Genomic DNA, 17,434 nt, shown 5'->3' with positions numbered 1-17,434 from the left:
CCTGTCCCGGGCGCTGGAGACACGGCGCGAACTGCAGACTCCTTGGAGACCTCGGACTCGGATTCGGACTCGGACAGGTCGGGTGCCCAAGGGCCCTGGAGCTGCGGGAGAGGGCTTGGATGGCGGGCGGGCGGGGCGGGCCGGGGCCTAGGAGCCGAGAGGTACCCGCGTGGGCCCCACAAGGCACAGAGGTGGCTGCTGCTCGGGGCGCATGTGTTGACACGGAGCTTGGACCGCCCCTTCCTCGCAGTCATTCACTTCACATCGCGTTGTGAATCTGAGTTTAGTGATCAGTTCTCACGTCATTCTTAAGTTGGTAGCCTGAAAGATTCTGTGTGTAGCCCATATCATTTTTACTTTGTTATTTTTTAATTATTTTTTCTTTGACATTTGGTCGATACAGAGATCCGGACCCGTGACCTTGGTGTTATAAGGCTGCGCTCTAATCATATCATTTTTAGTTAGAATATGGAAAACTTGAGGATGTTATATTATTGCCATAACTACTCAGCTTGGCATGTATCTTTTTGGTTGTAGTTGAATTTTGTGTCAGATCTGATTTTTTTTTTTTTTTTTAATATTGCGTTTAACGTGTGGTCTTGTTTTTTGAGCCGGATGAATTGAGGATTAGGAAAAGGATTACTTTATGCGTTTCAAAGTTGGCTATTTACCATTACATTAATTTTGTAGGATCCTTGTAGGGAGTATGTGTTCATGAAAATAGCTAAACGTTGTTATTCAGTATTGTTCTATGCTCTGCACATGTTTTTATAAGAGTCTTTTTTCATCTTTGTATCTTTTAAATATGAAACCTCTGTGGCAGGAGATGACTCTGTCCAGCATGTGGGATATTTGATTACGGTATGTGGGGTATTGAACAGGTGAACAAGATAGACATGTGGTGGGGAGATGAGACGTTCTCTCTTGTCAGGGAAGTCATCAACTAAGAGTGGGAGTGAAGAAGGGTGAAGGATTTGAGTAGAGGGAAAAGGTTTGAAATAGACTTAGGCGGAGGAAGTAAGGGAAGTAAATACTTTTGGATTTCTCCATAGTCTTAGATTACAGTTACCTTGTCTGTGATGGATATCACAGGCCATGTTACTAGGAATATGAAATAAGTAGTAGATGATTTGGAGACAAATTTTGAAGGCAGACATTGGGATATAGTGTCATAGTAGAGACGACAACTTAGTTTCCGGACACTACTTCTGACCCTTTGTGGATGATGGCAGAGGGTACCAAATATTTGAAAAAATGAAAAGGACTACAACTTTTTTCTGTGTATTAGCTGGGCAATGATTTGACACATGTACATCGTCTTTGGTTTCTCGCTTTTGGTAATCCAGCTGGTAAGATGTGGTATGCTAGGAATTATGACGTAGTACCAGACAGACTCTAGTAGGCAGTTTGAAAGAAATGCTGTGGTAGCCAGGGAAGGAAGTAAATTCTGTTGGTGGGTGGGGAGTGGCTTCAGAGGAGGTAATATTCAAGTTGAACTCATGAAAAGGAATAGAAATTTTCTGGGTTGAGAACATTTCAGGCAAAGGAAATAGCACAATGGCATGTGACAGTGAACATAAAGGGGGATTTGGAAAGTTGTATAAGCTTGTATGCTAGATGTAGGCTCTGTGTGAGAAGCAGTAGGAAATGGTCTTGTGAAGGTTACCCGGGACCTGATTGAAAAGGGCTCTGAGATACCATGCTGAGGAGCATAGCTTTTCTCTTGTACACAGTATAGATTTATGGAGAAACTTTTTAAGCTCTTCTGTATGTTTGAATATTTTCTTAATAAGTGGAAAGAATAGTACAAACCCATATAGCCACCACCTTGATTTAATAGTTATTAACGTTTTGGAACTATTAGTTTTATATATATATGTATATGTATGCATGTTGAACCATTTTAAAGTCATTTACAGATATCATGATGCTTTATTTTTAAATATTTCGGCATGCATTCTCAAAGTGAACATTCTTACATAGACATAATACTATTATCATGCATAACAAAATTAATAATTATCTCATATCTAAAGTCCAGTCATAAGCAGTTTTCGTAAAGCATGCAAGATTATGATTAGGATGGAAGGTAATGCATGAGAAGATGAAGGTAACAGCAGTGGGATGAAGAGGTGACTGTTGTGGGGAGAGGTTAGTATTGTCATCAGTTGTACAATTATTGCAGAAAACCAGGTGAAAAATGAGACTCTGAAAGAGTGTCATAGAGGCAGTGGAAATAAGATCAAGAAGTAGGGCAGTACTGATATTTACCAGTCTGAAGATAGGACTTCATCATTGATGTGTGAATGCAGTAGCTCAAAATGATTCCAGGGTTTCAACCTGTAGAGACTGGATTGAAGACCAAGCAATTAACTAAAATATAAACTCAGGGAGAGAAGCAAGTTCAGTAAGTAGAGTGCACTTTTTTATGTGTTTTTAACTTGGGAGTGTGAGGTATGTATGTGGCATTCATACAGTGGTGGCTAGTATTCTCCTGGAGATTAGGAATTGTGTTAGTCCATTTTATGTTGCTTATTCCAGAATACCTAAAACTGGATAATGTATGAAGAAAAGAGTTTTATTTCTTACAGTTTGGGAGGCCGGGAAGTCATTGTGCAGGGGGTGCACCTGGGCCTTCTTCTGTGTAGCAGCATAGTATATGTCAAGGAATGGCATGAGCAAGAGATAGCTAACCTCATTTGCCCTCCTTGTAAAGCCATCAGAGCCATGCCCATTACTCCATGAATGGACTGGTCCATTTAGGAGGGCACAGTGCTCACAATCTAATCACCTCTTAAAGGCCCCCCCTTTCAAATACCATAATTGGATTTCCCACCCTCTTAACACTGTTACAGTGGAGATCAAGTTTCCAGTACCTGAACTTTTGGGGGACGCATTGACCCATAGCAGTGGTGCAGTTTAGAGATATCAAGGTTGAAGATTTAGGAGTTAATCTACTTGGATGATGACTGGAATCATTGGAGTGGATGAGTTTATCCACAGAAGGAGTACAGAAAGAGGAGAGAAAGTGACTGAAGATGGATCCCTTAAAGATAGAAAACGAGCTGGAGGGGGGAGCCAGGAAACAAAATTTAAACTGAGATGAAGGTTACTGGTTACAAGAGTTTCTGTGGAACTCAGGACCAAAGTAGTTTTCAGAGAGTAGGGTGGTCAACATGGTTGGGAACTGAGGAGTTCCCAAGTTGTCTGAAAACTGAGAAAAACCTTTTATTGATGATTAAGTGATCTGGTCATTGGTGACTGAAAGAGGTGCCTTTCCCAGAGCTCCCTTTTGTCAGTGGTGTGTCACACACTTAATTGTACTCTGATTTGTGTCTTGTGGGACTACTGTAATAAGAGCGTCTGTGTTATAGCAGGGATTTTGAAAATGTTGTCGGTGGATTAAAGACTACTTTCCCAATACCATAGTCAGCTTTGAAATGCTGGCTTTTGAATTAGAGCAGCAATAGTAAACATGTAGTAAAGTAGATATTTCCTAGTTGAATAATCTTATTTTAGTACCATTATAGTAATACTTGGCTAAGTTATCAACTTTTTCTTTCCTACAGTGAAACAGATTCGGATAGTTCAAGCTCCTCCTCTTCCTCATCATCATCCTCATCTTCCTCTGCCTCTTGTATATCGCTTCCTCCAGTGCTGTCAGATGGAGAAGATGATTTACAAATTGAGAAGGAAAATAAGAATTTTCCTCCTAAAACGAAAGATGAGTTACTTCTTAACGTAAGTACTTAGATTTGTTAGGTTTAATTTGCACGTTTTAAAATACATTATGGTACTGATATTGATCTCATTTGGTCTATATTTGCTCCATAAGTTTGAAGTCTGTTCTCAACTTATTGGGCATACTCATACTTATGCCTTGATTTTCTTAAGTAAAAGAGAGGAGTGATCTGGAAAATTTCTAAGGTTGCTTCTAACCCTGTCATTTGATAATTGTTCTTGTTGGGGCATCAACTTTAGCTTCGTACTTTGCATTTTTTATCTTCCCTAGAAGGTCTTGCTTTTTATTTGTTTATTTATTTTTTGTTTTGTTTTGTTTTATTTGGCCCACAAGTCAGAAAATTTTGCTCAATAGCAATTGAAGTTTTTAAAATTGATTACATTTAGAGAAGTAGAAAGTGAAATTAAATGGGTTGAGCTTCTTAGGATTCCAAGTCACCTGAAATTTTTGGAGTGTTTTCATTGTTGCAGTTAAAGTAAACTTGTTTATTGTAGATTGGTATTTATTGACACTTGATAGGTTTGGTTTGCAAAGTTAACTCTTGTGAGGTTTTTTCCTCTTAAACTGTAAACTATCCCTAGGAGGTCTAGTTGAAACCTATGACCCAAGAGTAAAAAATCTCTCAGAATTTCAGAATATAAGTTGTATTGCCACATGTGTTTTTCTCCATCCCCTCTTCCCATGTACTTTTAATTGTTATTAATGCATTTTAAAAATTTAATCACTAATCATAATTATTATATATTTAAATCAATGAGATAGTTTAGTGCAAGATTTGAAAATTTTAAAAACCTAGAGGCAATCAGCAGGTGTCTTTTTCATGACAGTTTGGATTCTACCAATATTATTTATTTATTTATTTTTTCCTACTCTACTTATTTTAACAAATTTCCTGTCTCACTTATGCTTTATGCATTGAAAACCTTTGGAATTGTATGCAACTTCATCAGTAGTTCATGTTTTCATGCTACAGATGTGTTAATATCTCTTAATAGTCTTTTTACACAAAGGCTCCCAACTTAGAACTATTTTCTGAAAGTGTTGGTGAACTTTCTTTTACTGTATCTTAATCACCTTTCTACATAAGTTCCCCCTTAGATTATAAAAACCAACATATAAAAGACTGCAATACTTTTGTAAATGTATGTGTCTTATGTACCTTACTAGATCTGGAATTCTTACCTTGGGAATTCCTTTAAATGTAATGCAAAATTTTAGCATATTTGTTTTGGTTTTTTTTTTTTTTTTTTTTTTTGATAGATTACTCATATGAGTATTTTCATGAGAAAATTAAAAAAAAAAAAAAAATACGCCACAAAGAGGCCAGGAACCATGTTCTTTGAGGATGAGTTTATATATGGTCTTTGTAGCTCCCATAGTGCCCAATAGAGTACTTTACAGATAATGGGTTCTCAGTCAAAACTAATACATGATTATAGAATGAGTGTGTGAATAGCCATCTTATATTTTTTCACTCTTTTAAGAAATTATTGTAGCACATCTGCCGTATACCAAGTGTTAAAAACAAAACCAATCCAGTTTCTGCTCTTACAGTGTTTAGTGGAGGGAGACAGACCAGTAAATAAAGCAAATACAAATAAATGTAATTGCTGAAAGTGCTATTGAATTATGTGACTGTATGTTTGACTTGTATCAGAAAATTTCATTTTTACTGGAAAAAGACATTGTTAGTTTTTAAAACTTGGAACTGTGTGCTGGTCTGTTCCCTTTTGTGCCAGTTCCAAGAGATCTTTGGGAAAAATGGAAGAGGTAATTGTAGTCTTTATTTTTTAATTTTGGATTCTTGATTAGCTGTTGACTTTATTTTGTATTTACAAGATTAGGAAGGAAACTTATTAGAAGTTTGTAGTCCTTTAGACCACTCTGCTGCTAAAGATAAGTATAGGAATGATGAGTTTCCTGGTCTGCCCTAAATCTGATTTAATGGCTCTGAAAGTATATACTGTATTAGGACTCCTTCAGGGTTTCAGCTCTGACGTGCAAGGGAAGAGAATGGCTTGGTCCTGGATACTGAGGATGGTATGGCTATAAGTACTTGGTATATTTAGGATTCTGCCTCTTTCTTCATTGCTTAGTAGGGCTGGCAGTTTGGCCACTGATACTCTTACATGAAAGTCATGGAGAAAACTTTTATTGGCTTACCTGGTCCTGGCATACAGCCTTGAACAAATCATTGAAGCTAGTAGAATGGGTATTTGGATTGCTTGGGCATGAGTCACATAGTCACTCCTGTTTGTGTGGGCGAGTATGTAGGAGAGAGTGTGAGAACTCATGTAGGAAAGTGAATGCTTGAAAGAGCACATGGGCTAGTGTGAGAGAGTGAGAGCGCCTATGAGCCAGTTGACAGAAAGGGAGTGTGAATGTGTATGTATTTAGAGGATAGTGGGGGTTGGATGTGTGGTATCAGCTCCCTTATAAACTACACGGGATGGGTTCTCTATCATGGGAAAGGGAAGTTTATATGTTTTCCAGAAGGGGATGCTGCATAGTCAGCAATAATAGTTATACTCTGTAGAGGGAAAGAGGAAAATATTTGGAAGTGGTTATCATGTATCACTTATGTTGGACTGTTGTGGTTGCTAGGAACAAAGACTCAAATTACTTCAAGAGAACAGGAGGGTTTACTGTAAACTTGCTTGGGTTGGAAAACCACTGGCAACTAAGGCAGCTATTAAGGCTAGTCATGCTGTTTCTTTCAAGTACCACTTGGATATTCTTATAGTTTTCTAAGTGTCATTTTACTTCTTTACTGACTGGCTTCCTCTGTTTTCCTGTAGATTTATCTTTAGTTCTAGCTTATACATGGATTTCTGTGTTCCTGGCTCTAAATATGACATCTTTTTCTTTCAGCTTCCCCATGGACTGGCTAATTAGTATTATATTTTTTTTGCTCACTTTTGGACCAATCCTATTAGTTAGCTTAGATTTGTTATTTTAGGAAAATGATAATCCACTCTTCCTAGGAAGTGTCCTTTCTTTTGCTATAACTAAATCTAGCTGGTGTGGTATGTGCCGTTTTGTTCAGGACTCCTGATACATCACTTGGGATTCTTAGGCAGCAGGGGTTGTGCGTCTTAGCTAGTGTGGAGCTGCTAGCTCTATATGGTCTATTAATTTAATTGAAGAAAATCAATGAACATAGATGTTGTGTTTGCTAAAAGTTATCCATAAATTAAAATGTGCCAAACACATAATACCAATTTTAGAGTTTGTGCTGGACTTTCATGGATCTCTAGAAAAAGCACATGCCTAGTTAACCTAGTTTTATGTCCCATCTCTTTCTAAAGTGTTTCCTCTTCTAGGCAGTTTTCTATTGTCATTCAGGCATGCTGAGCTTAATTTTTACCTCCAGTTAGTCTCCTCTGTCAAGCAGGAATGTTGTAGCTCTTGTCTATCTCTTTAAGTCTTTTGTACTGTTGGAAACCTAGATCCCCCATGATCTACTAACCATGCAGCTCTTTAGTTATAGGTATATGGAAGCTACAGTGAAGTAACTTTGAGATTGTTCTTTTATAGTTAAACCTTAGAGAGATGCAATTACTTTTTTTGAACTGAGTTATAACCAAATCTTGTTATCCCAAGAATATTTGATTGTAATCCAGTTAAAAAAAATGGGAGTTGGGATGGTAAGGGAAAAGAAAAAAGAGGGATTAGTGAGCCAAAGAGGCACTGAAACAGGAGAGTCTTAATTGGTTATCTTCATAAGGTCACAGTTATATGATATGATGTTAAATTTAATCAAGTGGAATTATTCTTTTCAACCTAAACCCTTAAAAGCTGAGAAGGTTTATATGTAGCCTACCCCATAACTAAAGCAGCATGCATATTACAGCTTTGGAACTAAATTAAACTACATAGTATTTATTCAGTGTTTCAATGAATTGGAAAATTACGTTCTTTTTGAAAAAATTTCTCAGCAATTTATGCCCTGAACTCTTCATTAAGATATATGAGATGCAATTAAAAGTTTAGAGTTATGAAAACATTTAGGATTGTGAGATACCAAAGTCTTAATCGGAAATGAGTTTTATAAATTAGTGCTTATTTTTTCTTCTGAAAACTTGACTTTACATAACATTTTAAAATTGTGACTATAGTGTATATGATGATAAAAAATGTTTAATATTTTTGTAGAGATAGTAGTTATAAATATTTAATAGTATTTTTATGCATATAATATAGCATGACCAAGAAAAAAATGTAAGGCTTATAAATCTTAGGAAATTTAGCCTTCATAATTTGAAGACTATGTTATATAAAATTGCACTTTGTAGTTACATTGAGTACACTATATTATTTTTCTGATTCTGGCAGTGCAGATACATATCATAAAATGTTGTAACATGAGCATATGGAAATATCTGGGCCACCTCAACTGGTTAGAAACAGTGGAGTGTTTCGTACCTATTTGATCTCCCATCACCTATGAAATTGTGTTGAAACTTGGTCTATACTAATTATTAATTGAATATCTTGTTTTCAATGCCTAACTTGTTTTATGAGTTGTGTCCTAAATATAGGCCTCTTTCAACATTTTATGTAAACTTTTCATGAGTCTAGATATGTCTGGAATTACTGCATTCTATCCTAGAATACTGATGGCATTGATTAACATTCTTAAAATGCCTGATATTTAAGCAGTGGCCTATATACTTGAAAGGAGCGAGTTTTTCACTAATACTTGGTGCTCTTCAAAAATAACTAATATTCAGATTTTTAAAAAATATTTTGTATTGTACAGAATTATTTCAATAAAGTTCACATGAAACATGAATGATCCTCTAAACTTCAAATACTGTTTTATTCATTAGAGTATCTGTATATGTCTTGTGTATATACATATATGTGATTATTACTACAAAGAAACATTCCATTTTTTAGATTTTTCATTCCCCAGTAGATTTTAATAAGTGAGTTCTGCTGATTGCTTTAGGGGATAAAGACAAATGACTGTTAAAGAGGAAAATAGCTAGAGAGTTAGCCTAGCTGAAAGCAAAGTAACTCCAGGGAGTTAATGATTAATGTCAGATAAATGAAGTACCATATAAGAAGTCATAGGATTGAGTAGAAGGGGAGATAACTTGCATTGCAGTGGTTAAGGAAGGCATCATGGCTTGAACTGAAGTTGAAAGTTGAATAGGATATATATGGAAGAGTAAATGAGTGAAGAGCATGTGAATTTTCCCAAGGAAAGGACCAAGTCTGTCCATGACAATTGTACTCCTACTGTCAGTTACATATTAGGGGCTCAGAGAATGTTTGTTCATTCATTTGTCCATCACCCATATGGCTAATATTGTCAATTCTAAAATGAACACTTTTGCACCTTTTAACATTTTTGAAAAATTGAGGCTAATAATCTATAGCTTTTTACAGTTACCTGGCATTGCATCTATCTTAGTGATATATAAAATCAGTGTCTTAGAGTTGCTGAAATATGGATTCCTCAGTTAACATAAAAGATATGCTTAGAGTTGTAATCCTTGCTGGAAGTTTTTTTCTTATTGAGATGAATTATAATTTTATTTCAGTTTTATATGTATTTGAGTCAATTTTTGAAAATATTCTTATGAGCTTGGTTTCTGCAACAGTAATTTTAGAGAAAAATAGAATGAGAACATTGTATTCATTAAAGAAAGAACAATAAGACACTTCAAAGAAGTGTTGGCTTTCATATATTAGGTGAAAATATTTAATGGTCTAGTCTGAGTTTAGCGTCATACAATAGGATAATGAATGAGGGCATTAATTCTTATTGGTAATAGTAAAAGAAACAGCTGAGTTCCGTTGAAGCTTCTGTGGAGAGGTTAATGAATTATACTGAATGTTATATGTGGTCATAAATGACACAGAGTATACAGATCTAATCCATTCTTTTTTTCCAATATGTTTTACCAGCTATAGGGAAAAAACAAAATTCAGTTGTGGCTCTCAGTACTTCAGGGATTGGATCCTACTTTCCAACTATATCTGAAAAGTGAAGTCTCACCTAATAGCATCAGGTAATTGGCTGCCATGTGCATGTCTTTTTGGATAATAGGAGAAAAGTGGTTAGATAATTTTATTCTACATTTTTCACTTTTCTCAGTTCTTCCCAAACTAGCACCAAAAAGGATTAGTTTCCATTTGGAATATTTGATTCCTTACCACCTCCCACCCCTACTTTTTGCTGCCCTTTTTCTGTATTTGTGAGTAAAAGTCCACATCAAGGTTCTTTAGATAGTTTTGCCTTAGAAGATCATCAAATTACTGATTTTTTTTTTTCTTTTTTCTTGCCTGATAATAAGCTTTCAAAAGAGCTAGAGAACTCAAGGTCATTGTAAAGTGATAATGCCATCTTCTCAGAGGGCCACTTTTGACACATCAGCTCCTTCCATTTTTTGCGCCTCCCATTTTAGTAATAGGTAATAGGTACATTCGAGGCTGCTGTTCTTAGAATTTGTGGAGATGTGCATAGCAACATTGGAATCTGGTCATTTGAACTGTCTGAATATTGGGTTCCTGAATAATAATAATGTAGCATATTTTACTACGGTGAAGAATGAATGTATCATCTAATGTAAGCATTCTTAAATTGTTATTTGCTTAGATTGTGTTATGTCTTACTAAAGCCTTTGACTTGGAACCGTGGAATGTGTAGGAAATAAATGAATTTCTTTAGTATGTTTAATTTTAGTAGTTCATTTGCCAAGTTCTGTGATGTTTCTGGTGATTTTTATTTCCATGCAGCTATTTTTTTTTTTCTATTTTTGATTAAGATGATGCTATGAAAGAAATATTTTTCTTCCTTTCTTTGACTACTCACTTTTTACATATAGACGTATTGAATAAATATGTCCAGAAAAACTATTTTTATTCTTTGATTTTGAGACAGTGAACATTTCTAATATTATTTTATATAAATGGTAACATAGATATTTACCCCTAATTGCAAATAATGTACATCTAAGACTGGTTTTTAGTTTCATTTTAATTTTTAGAAATAACAACAAGATGAAAATATAGATTTATCACAAATCATCATTTTCCAAGTGGAGTATTCAGGTTAGCATTAAGACTTCATAGTAATATGATTGATGCTATTAATACCTGGGTATCTGTTTTGTACTGTAGGGATCTTTTGATGTGTGATGTAAAGCTGTGCTGTAAATAGATCTGCAGTGATGGGAATGTTCCATATCCATTCTGTCTTAATACTGTAGCCATTGAGAGCACTTGAAATATGGCTAGTGTGATTGAACACTGAATTTTTCATTTTATTTAATTTTAACCAATTATATATAAAGTTGCATAGCCAAATATAGTTACTGTCTAGTATTGAATAAGTAAATGAAAGCGGTCTTTCCCAGCCACTCATTCTTCTTTCCACAGGGCTGGAGTGTAAACCAGACCCATACTGAAATCTTTCTAACCTATATTAAATAGCCTTCTTGTCTTTTATTTTCAGTATACTTGTTTTTTGCTTATTATATGATGAATAAGTCCTCCTTATTAACCTTGAATAAGGCCTCCTTATTAACTTCCTTCATAACCTTGACCTTTAATTTTTTCAGGTTATCCGTATGCCTTTTACTTCTCATTCTTTATAGCCTGTATACGGTGTCAAAATGGTAATAGCCCCCAATATGTATTCTGGCCTTTTTTTTTTTAGAGTGTCTGTATATTTCTCTTCTTTGTTGCACGTGTACACACTCTTTCCTCACACATGGACTAACAAAGTGATTGATTTTTATTTCTGTAAAGGAGTTTATGCAGCTGAGGAGATTTACTCATTATCCTACAAGGGGCAGCTGCTTTGTTATCAGGGAGCCACGTTTTAATCTAATAATTGTAATAATGTTTGCTACTGCAAACCAGAAGCATCTGTGCATCAATCCTAGACAATTAAGCTTCCTTGGAAGCCTGCCATTTTATGTTTAAGAAGCTTGGGTTCAGGTCTTTTTTATTCCTTGAGGATTCTGTGTTGGATTACATTTTTATTATCTGATTTCTTCTCTGACTGAAAAAGACTATGACTTTTGACTGAGGACGTAGGTTGATTTGTTTACTAAATATATATTAAATACCTACTATGTGCTAGTGATCTTTCTGGGTACCATAGCAATGAGCAAGCCTAACTAGGTCCTACTTATTACTGGATTTATCGTCTAGTTAGGGAAATGGATATTAAGCAAACAAATAAAATGTTGGACAATGATGTGTTTAGAAGAAAGAAAAGTAGCAGGATAATTTGATATAGAATAACTACACTCGGTAGTGAGGCAGTACTTTAGATTTAGTAGATAGGGAAGAGATGGTGATATTTGGCATCCAGACATTAAGATGTGACAATCCAAAGAACTTCCCCTTTGAACTTTCTAAAGTTCTGTCTCTGAACCTGCCACAAATCTTCATGGGAAGCACATCTCTTGGGTGAATTCTTGTTGATGGAGTTTGAGATATTTTCCCCTCTTTATCCTCCTCTCCTAGCATGCTCATTTAAAATGTGCAAATAGATCTGTTTTCCCTTGATTTAGTCCCCAAAATATCTGCCATTCTCAAAGCAGGTATATACTGCTTGACTTAGCTGGACTTTGAAAGGCAAACTCTGTAACAGACTCTCAACCTGGAATTGTACAAGGATGGTTTCACTTATCTCTTTCATGTTTTGTGTGCAGTTTTTAGTTTTTTATATATCTTCTGTGTTCTGTGGAACTTTTGAGATGGAGATTTCATGCACTTCACTTTTATAGGTAGGCCTTTTACTGTCAACAAACAACTTAATGAATGCATTCTTTGGTCTTTTTAAGAAATGCTTAGGAAACTATATACATTCCTGTGTTACATGCTATCAGGATCACTGAACTGGAATTGGAAGCATGGTAGTCATCGTACATAGCAGTGTCTGTGTCTACTTCCCCTAAGTTTGGTTCTACATGAAATCAAAGATCCTCCACATTTGTAGGCAAAACTTTTCATTCTTCTAATATATACATAGGTTGGAAACTAGGTGGACACAGGGATTAAAGGGACCTGCCAGTCTCTGTTTTTGACCACATGTGTGAGTCCTTGCCTTACTACAAGTATCCTGGCTTTGTGTGTCTTCCCTTGTCATCTTTGCACTGGATGTCTCATGGTACTCCTTAGAGCAGAACATCAGGACTTCATCAGACTGATCTGCTCAACTTACAGAAAATTGTTATAATGATCTCAAGATGATGAAAAGACAGTCATTTCTGATTTTAAAAACTTTATAAAACAGGAATATGCGGATACTTTCTTAATGTTATTAAAAAGAAATTCCAATCAAAATGTATCATGTTCAACAATAGAATCAGACATCATGCCACTATCATCACAATTGCTTGACACTTGAGATTCTGAAAATACAAACCAATATCATTTGAAAAGTGAAAACATGAGGTACTGATATTGATAAGGAGGCTGACTTATTTTTTGAAAATATGGTTATGTGGTGGATATGCAAGGAAATTACTAGAAATAAATTTCAGCATGATGCTTTCTTTTGTTCAAACAATACCCTATAAAGAATCCATTTATCTTAGCAATAAAAGATATTATATATCTAGGCATTTATACTAGCAAGTAAGATATAAAATAGTTTGGGCCAAGCCCGAACACTTAATGTAGTACCTATTCGAATACAAATAATTAAATGTGACCTCAATACAAACAATACTAATATGATATAATGGTTCTAAAGTTTTACCTAGTAAATTAAGCATGGAAGAACAGCTAGGAAAATTCCAAGGTTAAAAATATTGATAGAGTGGGTTGGGGAATTAGCTCTTCTTCCCAAATATTAAAATGTGTCATGAAAGCCTCAGTTAAAATAGTTAAGTACTGACACTGAAATAGGTCAGTGAAACTGAATGGAGATTTCAGTTAAAAACCCAAATACATAAGTACGTTTGGTATGTGTTGTTTGTTTTTCAATTCAATGGTGGAAAAGTTGGATTACTGGCTAGTAATTTGGATAAATATAAAGCCAATCTCTGCCTTTTACACAAGAATAAAATTGTGAATGGACCTAATATGCAAATATGTAAAATGCAACTAGAAAAATGAAGAAAACATCATTGAATTTTAAAAGTTATCTAGGTATAGGAAAGGCCTTTCTAAATGTGATGCAAGTTTCAAAAACCAAAAAAAAAAAAAAAAAAAAAAAAAAGAGGTTGATGTATTTGGCTATAAAAATTAAAATGCTAAAGGTTCATTAAACAGAAAAAACATGTGGGGACCGGAGGTAAGTGTGTGGGTATTTACTACATATTTGATAAAGGGCAAATGTTCTTAAATATCCACAGTTCTCTCATAAATTAATAGAAGATAAACCATCCAAAAGAAAAGTGTGTAAAGTATACAAACAATTCATAAACACGTACAAGTGGCCAGGAAACGTACAAGGATGTTCAGTCTTCCTTACTAATGAAGAACTTCAAATTAAAGTAAGACACTATTTTATACCAGTCAGCCTGGCAAAGATTTAAAGTTTACTTCTCAGTAATGGCAAGGGTGTAGGAAAATCTCTCATATATTGTTTGTGTAAGTGTGAATTGATGTAACATGCTTGAAAAGAAATTTAGATATATCTGTCAAAATTTAAAATATTTATAACTTTTAATCTAGCAGGTTCACTTGAAGGAATTTATCACAGGAGTTACACAAAGACATATGTAAAGAATGTTGTATCATTGTGCATAACAGCAAAAATTTTAAAAGGGCAGGACAAATGTTGTATCAGGTGAGTGGTGTGTTAAATCGTAATACACCTATACAGTGGAATACCATAAGCATTTAAATAAAATAAGATAGATATTTATGTTTTGGTGTAGAAAGATGTGCAGGATATGATAGGTAAAAAGATTAGCTTGCATACAATATGGATGTTTTATTTAAGTAAAAAATATTTTAAGATTGGAAATGTAAAGTTTATATCTGCATAGTACATGTATTTGAAAGATACACTGACAACAATAGCTATCTTTGGGTCTTCGAATTGGGTGGTTGAAAGGAAAAGAGTAGGGGAATTTTTGCTTTTTACTTTGCATTTTTTGTACTACTTGAGTTTTTGCTTTTTTAAAAAACAGGAACATGTGTTACTTTTATATGTTAAAAACAAACAGCAACCAAAAACCCCAAAACAGTATTCAAGTTTAGATTTGTGTCAAAGCATAGAGATTGTATTACATGGGCCTTTATCCTTCATAATAAAAAATACAAAACCAGGAGCCTTTCATTGTGCTTAAATAGCACTTATGAGAATAATGCTAATTTTGTGCATGTGGTTTGCCCTCCCACCCAGTTCAGAGGTTTTCACAAAAGATATAATAGCACTTCCTCTTTTGGAGACTTTCCTACCCATTCTTCTGCCTGCACACTCCTGACTTGAACAGGTGGGCTTTATTGCAATCCAGAAGTAATGAAAAAAATTGCTGTAGATCTTACCATAATTTGGTTAGGCATTAGAACAGGTTTTGCCACTTGTAAGAGATGCTACTTCCAGAACCAGAATCAGTGTGAGACTCATCTCTCAATTGCCCTGTAAAATATCATTAAGCCCTCTTCTCTGCAGTCCCACAACGTTATAGTTCTCCAGTCTCTCTACAAGGCATGGAAGTTTCTGTAACTAAGAACTTCTTAAGAAAGGCTTTTCCATGTCATTTATTCTTTAATAGTTTGTTCTAATAACTGAACTCCTTTCTCTGTTCTGATATACACACTGACCACTTTCAAACCATGGTCTTGTCAGAAAAGGGCTTTCCATATTTAATATGGAAGGTAGTTAGAATGGCAAGTAGTTGTCCTCTTCCTAAAAGTGCTCAAAAGAATTCTGACAGATAAAATCATTTCCTCCAACACCAGGCAGACTAACCAACTTTCTTCTGCACTGAGTTGGTTGAGACCCTTAGTGTGGCTCTTTGTAAGTAAACTTTGATCAGAAAATAGCATGTCCCAGAAGCAAAGTATATTTTAGAAGTCTGCTTCTCAACTCTGGTCAAAAGATTTTGTTCAAAACCTTGTTACAGTTCAAATAGGAAAATATGATTATAGGATCACCAGTAATACATTCATCTGCGTATATTTTGTATTATTTAGATTTTCCCATGTTTTCAAACATTTCTTCAAAAGTTCCCTTTATTCCCAAACTAACTCCTAACATACAATTGATAGGGTCTTTGCAGTTTCAAGCCTTCTTGAGGAAAAATTTCCTTCTGAGAGTTAATATCATTTGGTCAGGAACAGAAAGACCTGTTTATTGAATCTGAAGGCTAAGTTCAGTTTTATTCTTAGATTTCTCTTCAACTTATCTCTACTTCAATTTCTATAGCAACTGAAGAACAGCTTGCAACTGGGTCAGAAAAGAGAAATCTTTTAGGTGTAAAGAAATTTATTTTTTAACCTAGAGAGAGAAGTTATCAGGCAACACAATCACAGCTTTTATAGGCTGAAGCTTACATTCTGTTTCCCAAAATTCTATATTTGATTGATAGGTGGCATTTCCTTTTTTACCAAATAGGTCAGACATTCATCTTTTCTTCATGTAGCCCCAGGACAGATTGCTGTTTCTGTGTTCTACTGTTTTAATTATAGTCAAATTAATTAATTAACCAAATTAATAAGATAGCTAAGAGAATTTTCTTTCTATGGAGAAATTATAGTTACTAGAATTATTTCTCTTCAACTGGAATGTCTCTGGATTCCTTAATAATATCCTTTTTTTTTTTTTTTCTTTTTTGTTCTCTTGTTCAAGTGTGATTGGAGAAATTTAGAGTGGTACTTAGGTCTGTATTCTTAGTCTGACTGGATTTAGGGTATATGCTCTAGACTTACTGAGTCATGTAGGTACAGAGATGTTGGAGATGGGAGAAGTGTTATCAGAAGTCCATGTAAATGCTAAAAAGGATAACAGTAAAGAGATGCTTTAAGCACTTAATGTTACATCTTCCGAGATGTTTATAGCACTTCAAATGGGAAATATATGTTATTTTTTTTTTAAGTCCTTCCTTGAAGCTGGAGGAAGATTAAAGCTCTTTTTATATTATAGGAACTACCTTCTGTTGAAGAACTCACTATTACTCTACCTGAGGACATTGAATTAAAGCCTCTTGGGATGGTTTCAAGTATTATTGAACAATTAGGTATGTAAATAATTTTGTTAAAATTATAAGCATGGACTAATAATAATGGAATCAAGGACTTTATGACTAATAAATTTTTTTTGATATATGTAGTAACACTTCATTTTATAGTCATTAAGTTTGAAGGCATAAAATTCAGTTTTTACTTACACAAATAATACATCAATACATTTTCTTTGTACAAACTTAAGAGTCTGCTTTTGCTGACATACTTTCTCCAGAATTTGCTTTGGTGTGTTAGCTTCTATTGCTGCTATAACAAATTACCATAAACTTAGTGGCTTATAACAGCACATATTTATTATCTTACAGTTTTGTAGGCCACAATTCTGATATGGGTCTCAGTGGACTCAGATCAAGGTGTCCAGCAGGGCTGAGTTCTTTTCTGTAGGCTCTAAGGGTGAATCTGTTTTCCTGTTCTTTTTATCTTTTAGAGCCTACCCCACATTTCTTGGCTCATGGCTCTCTTCCTTTATCCCCAAAGCCAATAATGTAACATCTCTCTCTGACCGTAACCTGGAAAAGTTCT

General features: G+C 34.8%; 1 protein-coding gene across 1 annotated transcript in view; it reads left to right on the top strand.

Annotated features, from left to right (window-relative positions):
- Positions 1-6: 6 nt before the first annotated feature.
- Positions 7-17,434, top strand: part of NAF1 (nuclear assembly factor 1 ribonucleoprotein) — a gene marked incomplete at its 5' end in the record, with an annotated part of 43,130 nt that continues 25,702 nt past the window's right edge. Inside the window, 3 exons of the mRNA XM_008588255.1 lie at positions 7-77; positions 3,570-3,741; positions 16,812-16,905. Of these exons, the coding sequence (XP_008586477.1) occupies positions 7-77; positions 3,570-3,741; positions 16,812-16,905 (337 nt within the window). The remainder of the gene's footprint in view (positions 78-3,569; positions 3,742-16,811; positions 16,906-17,434) is intronic.

The sequence above is a fragment of the Galeopterus variegatus genome, unplaced genomic scaffold (assembly GCF_000696425.1).
Source record: "Galeopterus variegatus unplaced genomic scaffold, G_variegatus-3.0.2 Scaffold4744, whole genome shotgun sequence".
In the NCBI taxonomy this organism is placed as follows: domain Eukaryota; kingdom Metazoa; phylum Chordata; class Mammalia; order Dermoptera; family Cynocephalidae; genus Galeopterus; species Galeopterus variegatus.
This window is presented reverse-complemented; position numbering and strand designations above follow the sequence as displayed.